Source organism: Oncorhynchus clarkii, chromosome 21, assembly GCF_045791955.1.
Source record: "Oncorhynchus clarkii lewisi isolate Uvic-CL-2024 chromosome 21, UVic_Ocla_1.0, whole genome shotgun sequence".
Taxonomy (NCBI): Eukaryota; Metazoa; Chordata; class Actinopteri; order Salmoniformes; family Salmonidae; genus Oncorhynchus; species Oncorhynchus clarkii.
In genome coordinates, this window is record NC_092167.1 from 35822009 (window position 1) to 35838484 (window position 16476).

General features: G+C 44.8%; 2 protein-coding genes across 2 annotated transcripts; both read left to right on the forward strand.

Annotated features, from left to right (window-relative positions):
- Positions 1–2161: 2161 nt before the first annotated feature.
- Positions 2162–6056, forward strand: LOC139379219 (thyroid receptor-interacting protein 6-like). The gene is made up of 9 exons (XM_071122028.1): positions 2162–2351; positions 2656–2792; positions 3022–3135; positions 3339–3908; positions 4147–4243; positions 4404–4573; positions 4784–4962; positions 5644–5764; positions 5931–6056. The coding sequence occupies exons 1-9, from the start codon at positions 2162–2164 to the stop codon at positions 6054–6056; spliced, it is 1704 nt and encodes a 567-aa protein (XP_070978129.1).
- Positions 6057–10233: 4177 nt separating this feature from the next.
- Positions 10234–13946, forward strand: LOC139379452 (thyroid receptor-interacting protein 6-like). Its single transcript, XM_071122264.1, has 9 exons — positions 10234–10441; positions 10751–10887; positions 11127–11240; positions 11402–11977; positions 12131–12227; positions 12384–12553; positions 12749–12927; positions 13551–13671; positions 13815–13946. Exons 1-9 carry the CDS (start codon positions 10234–10236, stop codon positions 13944–13946), a joined length of 1734 nt encoding a protein of 577 aa, XP_070978365.1.
- The last annotated feature ends 2530 nt before the right edge of the window (positions 13947–16476 follow it).

Consider the following 16476-nt stretch of genomic DNA (forward strand, 5'->3'; position numbering starts at 1 on the left):
AGGTACGACTCCAACACCATCATTATGTTTGCCGATGACACAGTGTTAGGCCTGATCACCGACAATGATGAGACAGCCTATAGGGAGGAGGTCAGAGACCTGACCGTGTGGTGCAAGGACAACACCCTCTCCCTCAATGTGATCAAGACAAAGGTGATAATTGTGGACTACAGGAAAAGGAGGACTGAGGATGCCCCCATTCTCATCGACGGGGCTGTAGTGAAGCAGGTTGAGAGCTTCAAGTTCCTTGGCGTCCACATCACCAACAAACTAACATGGTCCAAGCACACCAAGACAGTTGTGAAGAGGGCACGACAATACCTATTTCCCCTCAGAAGACTGAAAAGATTTGGCATGGGTCCTCAGATCCTCAAAAGGTTTTACAGCTGCACCATCGAGAGCATTCTGACAGGTTGCACCGCTGCCTAGTGTGGCAACTTCTCGGCCTCCGACCGCAAGGCACTACTGGGTAGTGCGTACGGCCCAGTACATCACCGGGGCCAAGCTTCCTGCCATCCAGGACATCTATGCCAGGCGGTGTCATAGGAATGCCCTAAAAATTGTCAAAGACTCCAGCAACCCTAGTCATAAACTGTTCTATCTGCTACCACACTGCAAGTGGTACCGGAGCGCCAAGTCTAGGTCCAAGAGGTTTCTAAACAGCGTCTATCCCCTAAGTTATAAGACTCCTGAACAGCTAATGAAAGGGCTACCAAGACTATTTGCATTGCCCCCACACCCCTCTTCTACGCTGCTGCTACTCTGTTATTATCTATGCATAGTCACATTAATAAATCTACCTACATGTACTTATTACCTCAATTACCTCGACACCGGTGCCCCCACACATTGACTATGTCCCGGTAACCCCTGTATATAGCACCGATATTGTCATTTACTGCTGCTCTTTAATTATTTGTTATTCTTATCTCTTACCTTTTTTTATAGCTATTTTCTTTTAAATTAAGGACTTGTAAGGAAGCATTTCACTGTAAGGTCTACTACACCTGTTGTATTCGGCGCATGTGACAAATACAATTTGATTTGATTTGACAAGATTACTGTTGTTTATTATAGACTATATTACTTGATCTTGTTCCTCTATCTCCAAAAGGAAACAATGTGAACAGCAGCTGACAGTGTCAAAATAACCATTGTTAGGCTACATTTGCTCATGAATTATAGGAAAACCATATACACCTTTAAAATGTTTAGCCTGCTGCTACCAACGACAGGTTTGTCAGACTGAAAGACTTAGCATCTCACAATGCCTTCATATACGATACGCTACAACTTCATTTGGGATCATTTAGAGTTGATCGTAAACATCAGAGACAATAACTATTGTAGTGGATACAGACCCATGGGTAATAGTGGGACAAGCCATAAGTCTCACACCTGTGGGATTTTGTTTTTTGAGTGTGTGTGTGTGTTGGCGTACTCTGTGGAACAGAGTGGTATACTACATTGCTGGATCAATGAGTTAGCCAGCTAACTTTGATAAACAACCAGAAATAACTGTAGATTTTCTGGTTCATTAAGAAAATTAGATATGTTTTTTTTTCTGTTAAACTCAGTCCTGGCCCCCTCCCCAGGTGCATGTTTTGGCTTTTGCCCTAGCACAACACAGCTGTTTAAAATAACCGACTCATCAAGCTTTGATTATTTGAATCAGCTGTGTATTGCCAGGGCAAAAATAAAAAAGTGCACCAAGGGGGCCTCAGGACAGAGTTTGGGAAGCCCTGAATCAGGCCATACCTTTTTAAAGTTTCTTTCTGACTTTTTGGGCAAGTTAGTTGGCAAACTCATTGATCCTGCTTTCTAGTATACCCCTCTTTTGTCTCTGTCTGCTGAAATTCCCTTATGGTTGGGAATGGAGCTGTCTTCCTGCTTCTCAAATATAAGTCTATTGTTAAACTGTGAATGTGTGTTGACATAAGAAATCCAGGTTGAAGCATCTCTGGGTTCCAGTGCTTACCTGTGACAAATATGCAAACAGCAAGTTGGTGTGGCAGTGACAAATCTTCTTGCCAAAATAGGACAGTCCAGCTGTTTTCATTTTATTATAAGAACCTTATTAATACCAGCATGGAAGTGTTTTTTGTTATAGTTTTAAATTGTAACAGTTTAATCACGACAACCTTTTTTTCAGAACTCTGACATGTCTGGTCCTACCTGGCCGCCTCCGAAGACTCCGGAGAGACCCGTCCCCCAGATGTCCGACTCTGGACCAGCCGTGTACAGACAGCCGCCCAAGAAGGTCTCCTCGGACGCCCGGCCCAAGTATGTGGTCCATGACCAGAACAGAGGAGGAGGAATGGCCACTAGGTACTTGGCTACAAGATCCACAGGTAAGAACATGGTGATGGGCCTTACACACTGGGCTTGTCTTGTGTGAAACCTTGCTATAATGAACTTGTGATGGACTATTGTGAAAATCAGAAGTCCGTTATTCTGTAGCTCAAGCCTTGGAGTACAGCGTTGGACCTGACACACTACTGAGTACATCAACGCCTTTGGTGATTAGTTCTTGACGTAAATAAACATCTTGATGTAAATAAATGTTTGTCATGTGATTAATGTTAAGTGTGTACCCTGTGGTTATTAAGTCTTGTTTGTAAATGTAAAGTGCACTGTTTTGTATGTGTTCTACAGCTGGGCCCATGCAGCACCACCACCAAGAGGACCCAGAGTTTCACCCTAAATCTATTGACCACTACTACCAACCACCTCCCCAAGGGCTTGAAGAAGACCAATCCTTGAACCCTCACATGGAACGCTACCAGCTGATGGTAGGTTGTAATTGCTTCTGTAGCCTGGAATTCTCACTGATTATTGGTCCGTTTCACCATAGTGCTTATTTTAGTTTCTATGCAAAGATTTCTAGTAATGTAAAATTGTTATGAAGACAGATATTGCCCATAATGTCCAATACTAAAATGTATTGGGACACATTTTCACATTTATACATTTTCTACCTATCCATCTTTTTCTGTTGTGACCCTGTTAAATTTTTTAAAGCACCAGGGACCTCCTAAGAAGTTGATTGGACACCACTCCAACAGTGATGCAGAGATTGACTCGCTCACATGCATGCTGGCCCATCTGGACAGCCATCCACAAAACAGCGCACAGGTAGGGTACTGACTACATGGGACTGTGAGGAATAAAGGATTCTTCTGAATCTTAATACAGAAACCTTTGACGTTGTTTATTGTTTTCATATCTGTCTGAAAGTGTTCCTGGCTCCTGTGGATATTTAGGCCTTGGTCATTAGTTGCATTGTAAGGAATGCATAATAAAATATATATTTATGGTCCCTTTCCATTCTTTCGTAGCTTAATGACAACGACCATATCTCAGGGGATCGCTACAAAGCCTCAGCCCAGCCAGGAGCATCCTCTCAGGGCAGGCCGTCCATGGGTTTCCCCCCTCGCCCCCAACCCCAGTACCGTCGTACACCCCCATACCCCAGTGATCCCCGCCAGGGTCTCCAGTACTTCCCCCAGCCACACTACACCGATGGCCAGGTCTCCAAACGGTACCCCCAGCCTGTCCCCGCCTCCTACACTACTGCCCTTACTGGCCCGAGGTTCAGTGTCCAAGTCAAAACAGCCCAGCCTGTCACCTACTCCCAGACTGGTAGGCAAGCCGAGCATGCTTATACTCCTCCCTCACCCCGCCAGCACGCGTTGCGTTCCCCACCCAAGAATCAGACTGGCTCCCAGGGCTGGTTCCCTCCCCACCCTGCATCCCAAGTCCAGGAGCTGCACTCTGAGAGGGGTTACAAGGGGAGTGTCGCAGGGTCTGGAGGGAGAGTCACCCAGTGGCCCATGTCCAATAGAGGCCCAGAGACTCATCAATCAGGGTCAGGCTCGGCACCAAGCTCCGCCTATCAGCCCAGTAAGGTGAGTGTCTGGAGTTTTTTTTTGTTGTTCCTTTAGGGGCGGATAAGCTTAATTTTGCAGCAAGATGCTTCCATCAATGTAAACGTCTAGTGTTTTTGGAGCCTCTTAAGGTAAACTATGGTCCTTTTTGAATACTTGTTGAATACTTGTATCTTCAGTCTCTTGGTTTCACTGATCTAAATGGGAAAGTAAAATCTCTATGCTGACTTTTCTGGAAAATGTTCATAAATTTGTCCAGCAGGGGACAGCAGCTCCAAGGCCAAAAGAGGAGTTGGTCCAGCTCACTAAGAAGTTTGTGTATGACATGAATCATCCCCTTGCAGAGGAAGACTTTGGTATGTTCCGATTTCTTTCTAATAAAATTGTATGTCCTTTGTGTTGACTGGACTGTTATTTACATCATAATTTCCCCTTTTTGTGACAGTTGATTTCAAAGCCACAATATGTCCCTTCCATTTGCCTCATGTCTTCTCCCCTTTCCATCCATACTACCAGGTCGCTGTGCACGTTGCGGCAACGACGTCCTTGGCGACGGCAGCGGCTGTATCGCCATGGAGCAGGTGTTCCACCTGGAGTGTATAACTTGCATCACCTGCCACACCCATCTCCGGGGGAAAACGTTCTACGCCCTGGACAAGCAGAGCTACTGCGAGAGCTGTTATATTGTGAGTGGCTGTCACTGACTGTCCTCTTTCTGTATTGAGAAGGCTCTTCTCCCTCTTTTGTTCTACATTTCTTTTTAAGCAGTATTCTCTCAATTCATCAGTTGATCTCCTTCTTTTTTTATCTTTCTCGCCATCTATATCCGTAGCTATTGGATTCTCACTCGCACTATTCTGTCTGAACCTGTGCCAACCCTCTCCCTCCCCCCTCAGAGTATCCTAGAGCGCTGCTTTATGTGCTCCAAGCCCATCCTGGACCGTGTCCTGCGGTCCATGGGCAAGGCCTACCATGCGCGCTGCTTCAACTGCGTGGCGTGTGGCTGCTCCCTGGATGGTGTGCCCTTCACAGTGGACGCCACCTACCAGATCCACTGCATGGACGACTTCTACAGGTCAGCAACACGGATAGACTTACTCAGCGCCAGATACTGACTTTACTTTTGTTTTAGTTTTTCACAATTTCACAATATCCACTTGGTAGTTAGTCTTGTCATATCGCTGCAACTCCTAAACCGGAACATGACCCCGCCAAGCCGCACTGCTTCTTGACACACTGCTCATGTATCCCGGAAGCCCGCCGCACCAATGTGTCGGAGGAAACACCGTAGAACTGGCGACGGTGTCAGCGTGCATGCTCCCAGCCTGCCGCTGGAGTCGTTAGAGTGCGATGGGATAAGGACATCCATGCCAGCCAAGCCCTCCCCTAGCCCGGATGACGCTGGGCCAATTGTGCTCCACCTTTCTGGTCTCGAACCCTAGTTTTAGTGACGCCTCAAGCAGTGCCTTAGACTGCTGCTCCACTCAGGAGACCACTGACTGTACATTAGGAATGTAATCAAATGGAACACTAGCACAACAATCAGATATAATAATCTGTCCAATAGACCCATGTCTAAAACTTAAACTCGTAAAGTGTAATTCAGAGATTACTTGATCAATTAATCTCTGAATTACACTTTGAGATTTCAAGTTTTACACATGTCTATTGGACAGATTATTATATCTGATTGTTGTTAGTTTTCCACCCTCTGAGCTCTGTTATTGTTGACGCTGGTGCTTCCTGTCCCACACAGGAAGTTTGCCCCTCGCTGCTCAGTGTGTCGCCATGTCATCGTGCCTGAGCCGGACCAGGATGCGGCGGTCAGTATAGTGGCGCTGGGCCGCAGCTTCCACGTCAACTGCTATGTGTGTGAGGTGAGTGGTCACTGTGTTACTAGAATAGGTCACTCAAGTTGAATGATGTTCACAGTTTGGCAGGCCTTCACATCAAATGTACACAGCCCCCTCAGTTGATCCTGGTGCCAGATATCATTATCATCCAGTGTTCCTGGATTGACCTTGTTTTCTCTGTCCCCTCCAGGAGTGTGGTCTGCTCCTGTCCTCTGAGGGTGAGGAGCGAGTCTGTTACCTCCTGGATGGTCACATCCTATGTCAGGGCTGCAGCGCCCGGCACATCCAGATCCCCTCACCCAAAAATCTCCACTGACTGATAACCAACTAGGAAGTCACCTCTGACTTTTAACCAATGACTCTTCCATTACTTTAATCTGCACTGCGGTAGAAGTTGCCCTAAGTAATAGATCTGGAATCAGTTACACTCTTATTCATAACCACAAGGGGGAAATATTAATCTGACTTGAGATCAGTGTTGAAGGGCAACTTCATCCCAGTTCACTTTTATCCTCTCATAGCCTTTCTTTATACTTCAGATGCCCAAAGCTGAGGAATCAGTAGTAGTTGGCCTACTATTGAACCTCAATCTGACAGTCTCCAATATGAAGTCATTATTTAATTTCCCTTGACCAGGTTTATTTGTACAGGTTCAAGACAGGGTATTGAAACATGGATTGACAAATAGTTCGACCCCTTTCCTTATCCTCTGCTTTACACTATCACATATATATTCTCGACCCCCTGCTCCCTTTCTACTATGCCCTATCCCCTACCCCTCAGTCCCATAGCAGTACTGTATAGAGCCCCTGACCTGCTGGCAGCAGGGGCTGCACTACCCCAAACCCTTGGTTGCATCACTGCTCATCTCTCACGCACTATCCTACATTTTGCACACTGTCTGTCACACACTATCCTCCTGTAGTGTCTGTCACGCACTATCCTACATGTTGCACACTGTCTGTCACGCACTATCCTACATGTTGCACACTGTCTGTCACGCACTATCCTACATGTTGCACACTGTCTGTCAAGCACTATCCTACATGTTGCACACTGTCTGTCACACACTATCCTCCTGTAGTGTCTGTCATGCACTATCCTACATGTTGCACACTGTCTGTCACGCACTATCCTACATGTTGCACACTGTCTGTCACGCACTATCCTACATGTTGCACACTGTCTGTCACGCACTATCCTACATGTTGCACACTGTCTGTCACGCACTGTCTCTCACACGCTATCCTGCCAGACCCAGGTGGGACATGGAAGGAGCTCCATGGAAAATAAAGATTGATAGATATTCACGATGTGGAGGATCATAACTAGGAAAATTAGGTGATATTGAGGAAGAGGATAATGAGGAATACAATGTCTTCCTGGCTGTTGGGTAACAGTCCAGATAATGGAACATATATTTTGTATACCACTAAAGTTAATAACCGTGCTGATCTGCCTCATAAACAAAGTACACACATGCAAGGTATTTCTGTGACCTGCGTTTATATTGCAGGTGGTTTTGGTTGTGGAGTGAATGTGTTTGGAGACCAAGTGGGTGTAGTCAGTGTTGTGCAGTGAAGAGTTTAGAAAATAGATGGTAAGAAAGATTGGTTAGAGAACGAGATCACTGAAGTTAATGCTTTGATGTTAATAGTTTTGATTTTAAATGCAACCTTTTTATTTTAAAAGTTAACCACACTAATTTAGAATGACGGCCTACCCCAGCCGAACCCGGATGACGCTGGGCCAATTGTGCGCTGCCCTATGGGACTCCCAATCACGGCCGGATGTGATACAGCTATAAAAAGAAACAAGGACTATAGTGACGCCTCTTGCACTGATATGCAGTGCATTAGACCGCTGCACCACTCGAGAGCCCTTATGCAGGCTTTCATATAATGATATCTGGCACCACATGTCATAACATAACATTTTATTCCACAGGACAGTGATTTCCATAATGATAATTGGTACTGCATTTTAGAGTATACGTTACTTGTATACCAGTCCAAACCCCCTCTTTTAAAATGTGAATGCGCTTTTTATATATTTTTCCTTTAACATTTGGGTTGATTTTTGATACGTTACAATGACTAAGGCACAATGAAGTATGCTTGCCATTGTCTTACTGAGAAACCGGGTTCTCCATACTGGCCACGTGGGCTGAGAATATCCTCTTGTGTTCATTATGGGTTTTTGTTTAAGCTTAGCCTTAGGAGTATGATTTGTGCTGCTAATCCCCGTCAAAGCACTATCGGCCATGTTTGAGTAACTCTGACATTTGAATTATTCACACATTGTGTTGAAAGTGTCTTAGAGATTCTTCATCCCGCTGTCATCTGTTTTTAATGTAAAAACTGCTAGTATGATTTGATGGTTTTGAAGCTTCCCTTCTGACTACAATACCCTTTAAAATATCAATTATATTGTTTTCTTTGTCCAGAATCACATTTTGTTTCTGTATTTGATTCTTCTAAGAGTATAGGTCAATGAGCACAATGATACGAAGGTCCTTGTTTTGAGCCCTATAAGTTGCATTTTTTCACTTTATTTATTTCAACTCCTGTTGTGCTGCTATTGTCACAAAGTTGATGTTTATCTGTGATTATGAGGGTAAGGGTCATCACTTTGTTTTTCACTGTGTAAATTTGTTCCACAGCATTTTATTGATAAGTACTGCAGAATAATCATATTTATGCATGAGAGGAATAGACTGAGCAGGTGGTTTGTACAATTTGACTCAAGTTAGAAGTAGGTGTGTGAATGATTAGCTTTTTTTCCCCCTTTAATGCCAATTGATCATACTACATAGACAATAAACCATCCTTTTCATCAAACTACACCATGTGTATGTCTTTTGATAGACCGCTGTACTAGACCCCAACCTATTCAGTATTATTACACATGACAACCTATGGAAAGGCACCATACTTAGTTTAATGTTCTCCAAAGTTTATTTGATTTTGAGTTCAAGCATAACCAACATTCTAGGTCTTAAACAATGCAACAAAATAAGTAGTTGTCATTTACAGTACCTGTGTGACATTGTAAGAAATAGGTCTTTAAATGATCCAACAGGAAGAAGAGGGGCTGCTTGGTGATGGTGAGGAGGTGGGCTAACATGATGTGAAGGTCTTCCAATAGAAGTTCCGGCATCCTGCCTTGCGTTCCCGTTGGTTGAGGGGTAGCTGGCGCACCACCTCCGACCTCACCCAGAGTGCCGCCTCCAGGTCTGTTAGAACCTCGTTCTCCCCACCGGCTGTGGTCATCAGGTCCAACATCTTCAGCAGGAGGATGGGGAGAGGTCCTGTAGAGTAGAGTACAGTACAATAGAAAAAAATACAGAAAATAAACTACAGAAACCACTACCTGACGGGCACCATGGATATGGCCATGTATATTTGATCTTCTTTGTTGCCAGACTCCATAACATGATGGTTTTCATGGGACCACTTATTCTGTCAGTTATTCAAGGTCCAAAACATTATCAGAAGCTTCATGAAATCATTTAACAAGTACAAGTTATGGTCATTTAATCTGACCAGTCCTCTTGAAATGGTATCATTTTTGAGCTGACTATATTACAGAAAATCTTTCAAGAATTAATAAAAACAATATACACACTTTCTGTGGAATACCTGGTTCTAACATGTTTATACCTGGTTCTAACATGTTTATACCTGGTTCTAACATGCATCCTTTGTCCTTGTGGCACAAGCCATAGATCTCGCACTTGTGGGATTGTGCGTGTTTTTTGAGTGTGTGTGTTGGTTCACTCTGTGGAACATAGTGGTATACTACATAGCTGGATCAATGAGATAGCTAACTTTGATAAACAATCAGAAATGTCTGGTTCATTAAGGAAGTTAAACTTAGATATGTTGTTTCAGTTATTGAGTCAATTGACCAGGGTTTCCCAAACACGGTCATGCCCCGCCCCCAGGTGACTGTTTTGGCTTTTGCCCTAGCACTACACAGCTGATTCCAATAACTGACTCATCAAGCTTTGATTATTTGTATCAGCTGTGTAATGCTAGGGTAAAAATAAAAAACTTGCACCCAGGGAAGCTCTGAATCAGCCCATTACCCATTTCAAGGTTCTTTCCAAAGAATAACCATTCTTTCTGACTATTTAGGCAAGTTAGCTGCTTAACTCATTGATCCTGCTTTGTGGTATACTCTTTTGTCTCTGTCTGCTGGAATTCCCTGATGGTTGGGAGTGTCGCTGTCTTCCTGCTTCTCAACTATAAGCCTATTGTTTAACTGCGTATGTGAGTTGACATAAGAAATCCAGGTTGAAGCATCTTTGGATTTTCAGTGCTTACCTGTGACCTAAATATGCAATCAGCAAGTATGTTGGTGTGGCAGTGACAGGAAATCTTCTTGCCAAAATATTAGTGCATCTTTTTTTTAAATTTAATACCAACATGTAAGTGTTTTGTTATAGTGTAACTGTTTAATCATGACAACCTTTTTTTCAGAACCCTGAGATGTCTGGTCCTAACCGGCTGCCTCTGAAGACTCCTGGTAGCCCGGAGAGACCCGTCCCCCAGATGTCCGACTCTGGACCAGCCGTGTACAGACAGCCGCCCAAGAAGGTCTCCTCAGACACCCGGCCCAAGTATGTGGTCTATGACCAGAACGGAGGAGGAATGGCCACTAGGTTACTAGTCCCACACTTGGCTACTAGTCCCACAGGTAAGAACACAGTGGTGGGCCTTACATTACACTGGGCTTGTCTTGTGTGAAATCTTGCTATAATGAGAACTTGTGATGGACTATTGTGAAAATCAGCGGTCCGTTATTCTGTAGCTCAAGCCTTGTAGTAGAGCGTTGGACCTGACACACTACTGAGTACATCAACAGCTTTGGTGATTAGTTCTTGACGTAAATAAACATCTTGATGTAAATAAATGTTTGTCATGTGATTAATGTTAAGTGTGTACCCTGTGGTTATTAAGTCTTGTTTGTAAATGTAAAGTGCACTGTTTTGTATGTGTTCTACAGCTGGGCCCATGCAGCACCACCACCAAGAGGACCCAGGGTTTCACCTTAAATCTAATGACCACTACTACCAACCACCTCCCCAAGGTCTCGATGAAGACCAATCCTTGAACCTTCACATGGAACGCTACCAGCTGATGGTAGGTTGTAATTGCTTCTGTAGCCTGGAATTCTCACTGTCTTGGTCCAGTTCTCTGGTGTTAGGTGTACTTTCCAGGCAAAGATTTGTAGTCATGTAATTTTGTAATGGAGCCTGAAATTGCTCAGAATATTCAAATAAAAATGTATTGGGACAAACACTTTTCTACACTTCCTCTACCTATCCATCTCCTCCTGTTCTGACATTATTCATGAAGGCACCTATCTTTTTTTTTTCCAGCACTGGGTAACTCCTGAAAAGCTGATTGGACACCACTCCAGCAGTGATGCGGAGATTGACTCACTCGCCTGCATGCTAGCTGATCAGGACAGCCATACACTAAACGGCACACAGGTAGTCTACCTGACTGACTACATTGGACTGTGGAGTAAACGATTCCTCCAAAACATGTGACTTTGTGTATTTTTCTGTCTGAAAGTGTTTCACTGGGTCCTCTGGATATTTATGCCTTGGTTTGTAAGTAATGCATAAAATGATTATCCATTATTTCGCAGCTGTACCACAATGTGCCTTACAACAAATACATATTGGGGGACCACTACAGACCCTCAGCCCAGCCAGGAGCCCCATCTCAGGGAGAGCCGTTTATGGGTTTCCCACCTCAGTCCACGGACCATTCTACACCCCCGAACCCCAGTGATCCCCACCAGGGTCTCCAGTACTTCCCCCAGCCAGATGACAACGACACCCAGGTCTCCAAATCCTACCCCCAGCCTGTCCCTGCCTCCTACAATACCACCTCCACCCATACTGGCCCAAGGTTCAGTTTTCAGGTCAAAACAGCCCAAACTGTCACCTACTTCCAGACTGGTAGGCAAGCTGGGCAGGCTTACACCCCTCCCCCACACCGCCAGCATGCATTGTGGTCCCCGCCCAAGAATCAGACTGGCCCCCAGGGCTGGTTCCCTCCCCACCCTGCATCCCAAGTCCAGGAGCTGCACTCTGAGAGGGGTTACAAGGGGAGTGCCGCAGGGTTTGGAGGGAGAGCTAACCAGTGCCCGACATCCAATGGAGTCACAGAAACTCACCAGTCAGGCTCGGCACCAAGCTCCGCCTATCAGCCCAGCAAGGTGAGTGTCTGGAGTTCAGACATCTAATGTTTGTGGTGTCTCTTTTTTGAATCCTTTTTTGAATACTTGTATCTCCAGTCTCTTGGTTTCACGGATCTAAATGGGAAAGTAAAATCTCTATGATTTTTCTGGAAAATATTCATATTTGTCCAGCAGGGGACAGCAGCTCCGAGGCCAGAGGAAGAGTTGGGCCAGCCCACTAAGAAGTTTGTGTATGACATGAATCATCCCCCGACAGAGGAAGACTTTGGTATGTTCCGATTTCTTTCTAATAAAATTGTATGTCCTTTGTGTTGCCTCGGCTGTTATTTACATCATAATTTCCCCTTGGGCGACTCAGTTGAATTCCACAATATGTCCCTCCCATTTGTCTCCTCGCTTCTCCCCTTTCCCTCCATACTTCCAGGTTGCTGTGCACGTTGCGGTGACAAAGTCCTTGACGACGGCAGCGACTGTATCACCATGGAGCAGGTGTTTCATGTGGATTGTTTCACCTGTGTCACCTGCCAGGCTCATCTCCGGGGGCAACCGTTCTACGCTATTGACAAGCAGAGCCACTGCAGGAGCTGTTACATTGTGAGTGGCTGTCACTGACTGTCCTCTTTTGTATTGAGAAGGCTTGTCTCTTTATGTTCTACATTTCCTTTTAGTTGTGTTCTCTCAATTCATCAGTTGATCTCTTTCGCTCTCTTGCAGTCTATCCTTATCTATTGGATTTTCATTCACACTATTCTGTCTGAACCTGTGCTGCCCCTCTCCCTCCCCCCTCAGAGTGTCCTAGAGCGCTGCTGCATGTGCTCCAAGCCCATCCTGGACCGTGTCCTGTGGTCCATGGGCAATGCCTACCACCCGCGCTGCTTCAACTGTGTTGTGTGTGGCTGCTGCCTGGACGGCGTGCCCTTCACCGTGGACGCCACCTCCCAGATCCACTGTATAGACGACTTCCACAGGTCAGAAACACGGCTAGACCACACTGACAGTACTCGTGGCAGATACTGACAATTTTTTTTTTTACCCCTATTTTCATGATATCCAATTGGCAGTTAATCTTGTCCCATCACTGCAACTCCCGTACGGACACGGGATAGGCGAGAGCCGTGCGTGCTCCGAAACCCGGCCCTTCCAAGCCGCGCTGCTTCTTGACACACTGCTCGCTTAACCTGGAAGCACGCCGCACCAATGTGTCGGTGGAAACACCGTAGAATTGGTGACCGTGTCAGCGTGCATGCTCCCGGCCTTCCACAGGAGTCGTTAGAGCACTATGGGATAAGGACATCCGTGCCAGCCAAACCCCTCCGCTAACCCGGATGATGCTGGGCCAATTGTGTGCCGCCTCACAGATCTCGAACCCTGGTCTTCAGTGACGCTTAAAGCAGTGCCTTATACTGCTGCGCCACTGATTTACTTTAGGCAGGCAATCAACTGAAACACTAGCACAACAATCCGATATCTGTCCAATACTCATGACTAAAACTTAATTGCACTTTACGAGTTTAAGTTTTAGACATGAGTCTATTGGACAGACTATCTGTTTATTGTTAGTGTTGACACTGGTGCTTCCTGTCCTACACAGGAAGTTTGCCCCTCGCTGCTCAGTGTGTGGCCAGGCCATCATTCCCGGACCGGGCCAGGATGAGACGATCAGTATAGTGGCGCTGGACCGCAACTTCCACGTCAACTGCTATGTGTGTGAGGTGAGTGGTCACTGTTAGTTAAACAGTTCACTCAAGTTGAATGATGTTGGCAGGCTATCACATCAAATGTACACAGACCCCCTCAGTTGCACCTAATCCAGTGTTCCTGGATTGACCCTGTGGATTTTCTTTGTCCCCTCCAGGAGTGTGGTCTGCTCCTGTCCTCTGAGGGTGAGGAGCGATGCTGTTACCCCCTGGACGGTCACATCTTGTGTAAGGGCTGCAGCGCCCAGCACATCCTGAACCCCTCGGCCAAAATCTCAACTGACTGCTAACCAACTAGGAAGTCACCTCTGACCTTTAACCGATGACCCCCACTCAACCCTTCCATTACTTTCACCTGCTCTGGGGTAAAAGTTGGCCTTAAAAAACAGATCTGGAATGAACCTTAACAAGGGGAGATGTTAAACTGACTTGAGATCAGTGTCGAAGAACAACTTCATCCCTCTTCACTTTTATCAGCTCATGGCTTATCTTTGGGCATCTGAAGAATAAAGCTGAGGGCTGCACTACCCCCCCCCCCCCGTTCAAACCTTTGACTGCACCACTGCTCATCTCACACTATCCTGCATGTTGCACATTGTCTCACACACACTTTCCTGCATGTTGCGCACCCTCACACACACCATCCTGCCAGACACCGATGGGATTGACATTGTGGAGATATTGATGTTGTGGAGGATAAGTAGGAAAATGAGGTGATATTGAGGATAATGAGGAATACTGTGTCTTCCTGGCTGTGGGGTAACTGACCAGTCCAGGTATTGGAACATATATTTTGTATACCACTAAAGTCAACTGTGCTGAACTGCCTCATAAACAAAGTGCACATATGCAAAGCATTTCTGTGACTGAGTTTATATTGCAGGTGTTTTTGGTTGTGGCGTGGATGTGTTTGGAGACCTTTCATGGCAGAGAGTGGGTGTGCGTTGTGCAGTGAATTGAGTTTTTAGGAAGATTGATTAGAGCGAACAAGATCACTGACGTCATTGCTTTGATCTCATTGGATGTTACTACAGAATTTAATCTGCCAATATAATTAAATCTTGAACCACATGTCAGAACATAACACATATTTTATTCTGCAGGACAGTGATTTGTAAACACAACTGGTACTGCATTTCAGAGAATGTTGCTTGTATACCAGTCCAAACCCTATCTTTTAATATGTGAAAGTGCTTTTTAGATATTTTTCCTTTTAACACTTGGGTTGATTGTTCTACTTTAATATGAAGATGAATGTGGCGCAGTGAAGTATGCTCTTCTTACTAAGAAAGGGGAATCTCCATGCTTGCCACGTGTAAGCTTAGCCTTAGGAGATAGCTTTGTTGGCCGTGTTTAAGTAACACTGCGACATTGTAGTTATTCGCACATTGTGTTGTAATTTCTCCTTGAGATTCTCCATCCCGCTGTCTTTGTTTTAATGTAAAAACTGCTAGTATGTTTTGAAGCTTCTCTTCTGACTACAAGACCCTTAAAATCAATTATATTGTTTTCTTTGTCCAGAATCATGTTTCAATATTTGATTCTTCTCAGCGTATAGGTCAATGAGCACATTATGGTCCCTGTGTTGAACAGCATTTTTCACTTTAACTGCTATTGTCACTAAGATGTTTGCTTATGAGGGTAAAGGTCATCACTTTGTAACTGTTTAATTTTATGTTCCACTGCAGAATAATGATATTTGTCTGAGGAATGGACTGGGCAGGTTTGTACAATTTGACTTGCGTATGAAGTAGGTGTGTGAATAATTTGCTTTTTTTCCTTTAATGCCGATTTGTAGTATGATCAAAGACAATAAACCATATTTTATTAAACTACACCATGTGTATGTCTTTTGATAGACCACTGTATCAGTCCCCAACCAATTCAGTGTTATTACACATGACAACCTATGGAAAGGCGACATACTTAGTAGAACATTGAACTAAGTTCATTTGATTTGAGGTCGAGCACAACCAATCTAGGTCTTCAACAATGCAACCAATTAAGTAGCTGTCATTTACAGTACCTGTGACATTGTAACCTCAAGGCCCAGACCCCTTTGACCCCCACCCCATCCACTAGATGGCAGCAGTGCGTGTGCAGAGTTTAAGTCTGATCCAATGACCGATTGCATTTCTGTTCAAAATGTATCAAGACTGCCCAAATGTGTATTTTAACTTTTCATGTTTAACTGTGCACAAACAATAGCGGTATATTACATATTGGGCAGTGCAGTTAGATTAACAATAATGTAATCTTTCGGCCAATATGTCTATGTACTGGGAAAAGTTCTTGTTACTTACAACTTCAGGCTAATGCGATTAGTATGATGTTAGTTCAACCGCTCTGCAGGGGACCCACCAATCCTAAAGAAGTTTAAATTAAATGATCCAACATGAGGGGTTTGAAAGAATGCCAAATAATTTGAATGCAGGTAGGGACAGGGACATTTGTTCACAATGCAGACATACTGGATGGATGAGACATTTTACCACCATGTGTCGTTGGAACGGCTACAATGTGGGCACTATCAGAATGTGGAGAAGATCTGGACAAAGGACTCATGTAAGAACTAGGTATAAATGAGGCTGTTGACACAAGTTAGTCAGCCACTCACCTTGTCCTTGGTTGTGTCTGCTCTCTGTAGTGCATTTAGCACATCTCTGTGTGGAGCGATGCTGACCCTCGCTAGCAACACTGAAGCAGAGCCACCAGTAACACCTGTAGCTGAGAACACAGCATCTACCCTGTAGAGTGGAGAACAAAACAAATGGCTGGATCTGAGCGAAGGAAGCTTGTTTGGTCCACATACAAAACACA

What these genes read in the sequence shown, in the direction of transcription:
- LOC139379219 (XM_071122028.1), top strand. Translation starts at nt 2,162, where the DNA reads ATGTCTGGTCCTACCTGGCCGCCTCCGAAGACTCCGGAGAGACCCGTC. An exon ending in TGGAACGCTACCAGCTGATG is followed by an intron (nt 2,793 to 3,021) that starts GTAGGTTGTAAT and finishes AATTTTTTAAAG; the next exon opens with CACCAGGGACCTCCTAAGAA. An exon ending in ATCCACAAAACAGCGCACAG is followed by an intron (nt 3,136 to 3,338) that starts GTAGGGTACTGA and finishes ATTCTTTCGTAG; the next exon opens with CTTAATGACAACGACCATAT.
- LOC139379452 (XM_071122264.1), top strand. Translation starts at nt 10,234, where the DNA reads ATGTCTGGTCCTAACCGGCTGCCTCTGAAGACTCCTGGTAGCCCGGAG. An exon ending in CTTGGCTACTAGTCCCACAG is followed by an intron (nt 10,442 to 10,750) that starts GTAAGAACACAG and finishes TGTGTTCTACAG; the next exon opens with CTGGGCCCATGCAGCACCAC. An exon ending in ATACACTAAACGGCACACAG is followed by an intron (nt 11,241 to 11,401) that starts GTAGTCTACCTG and finishes ATTATTTCGCAG; the next exon opens with CTGTACCACAATGTGCCTTA.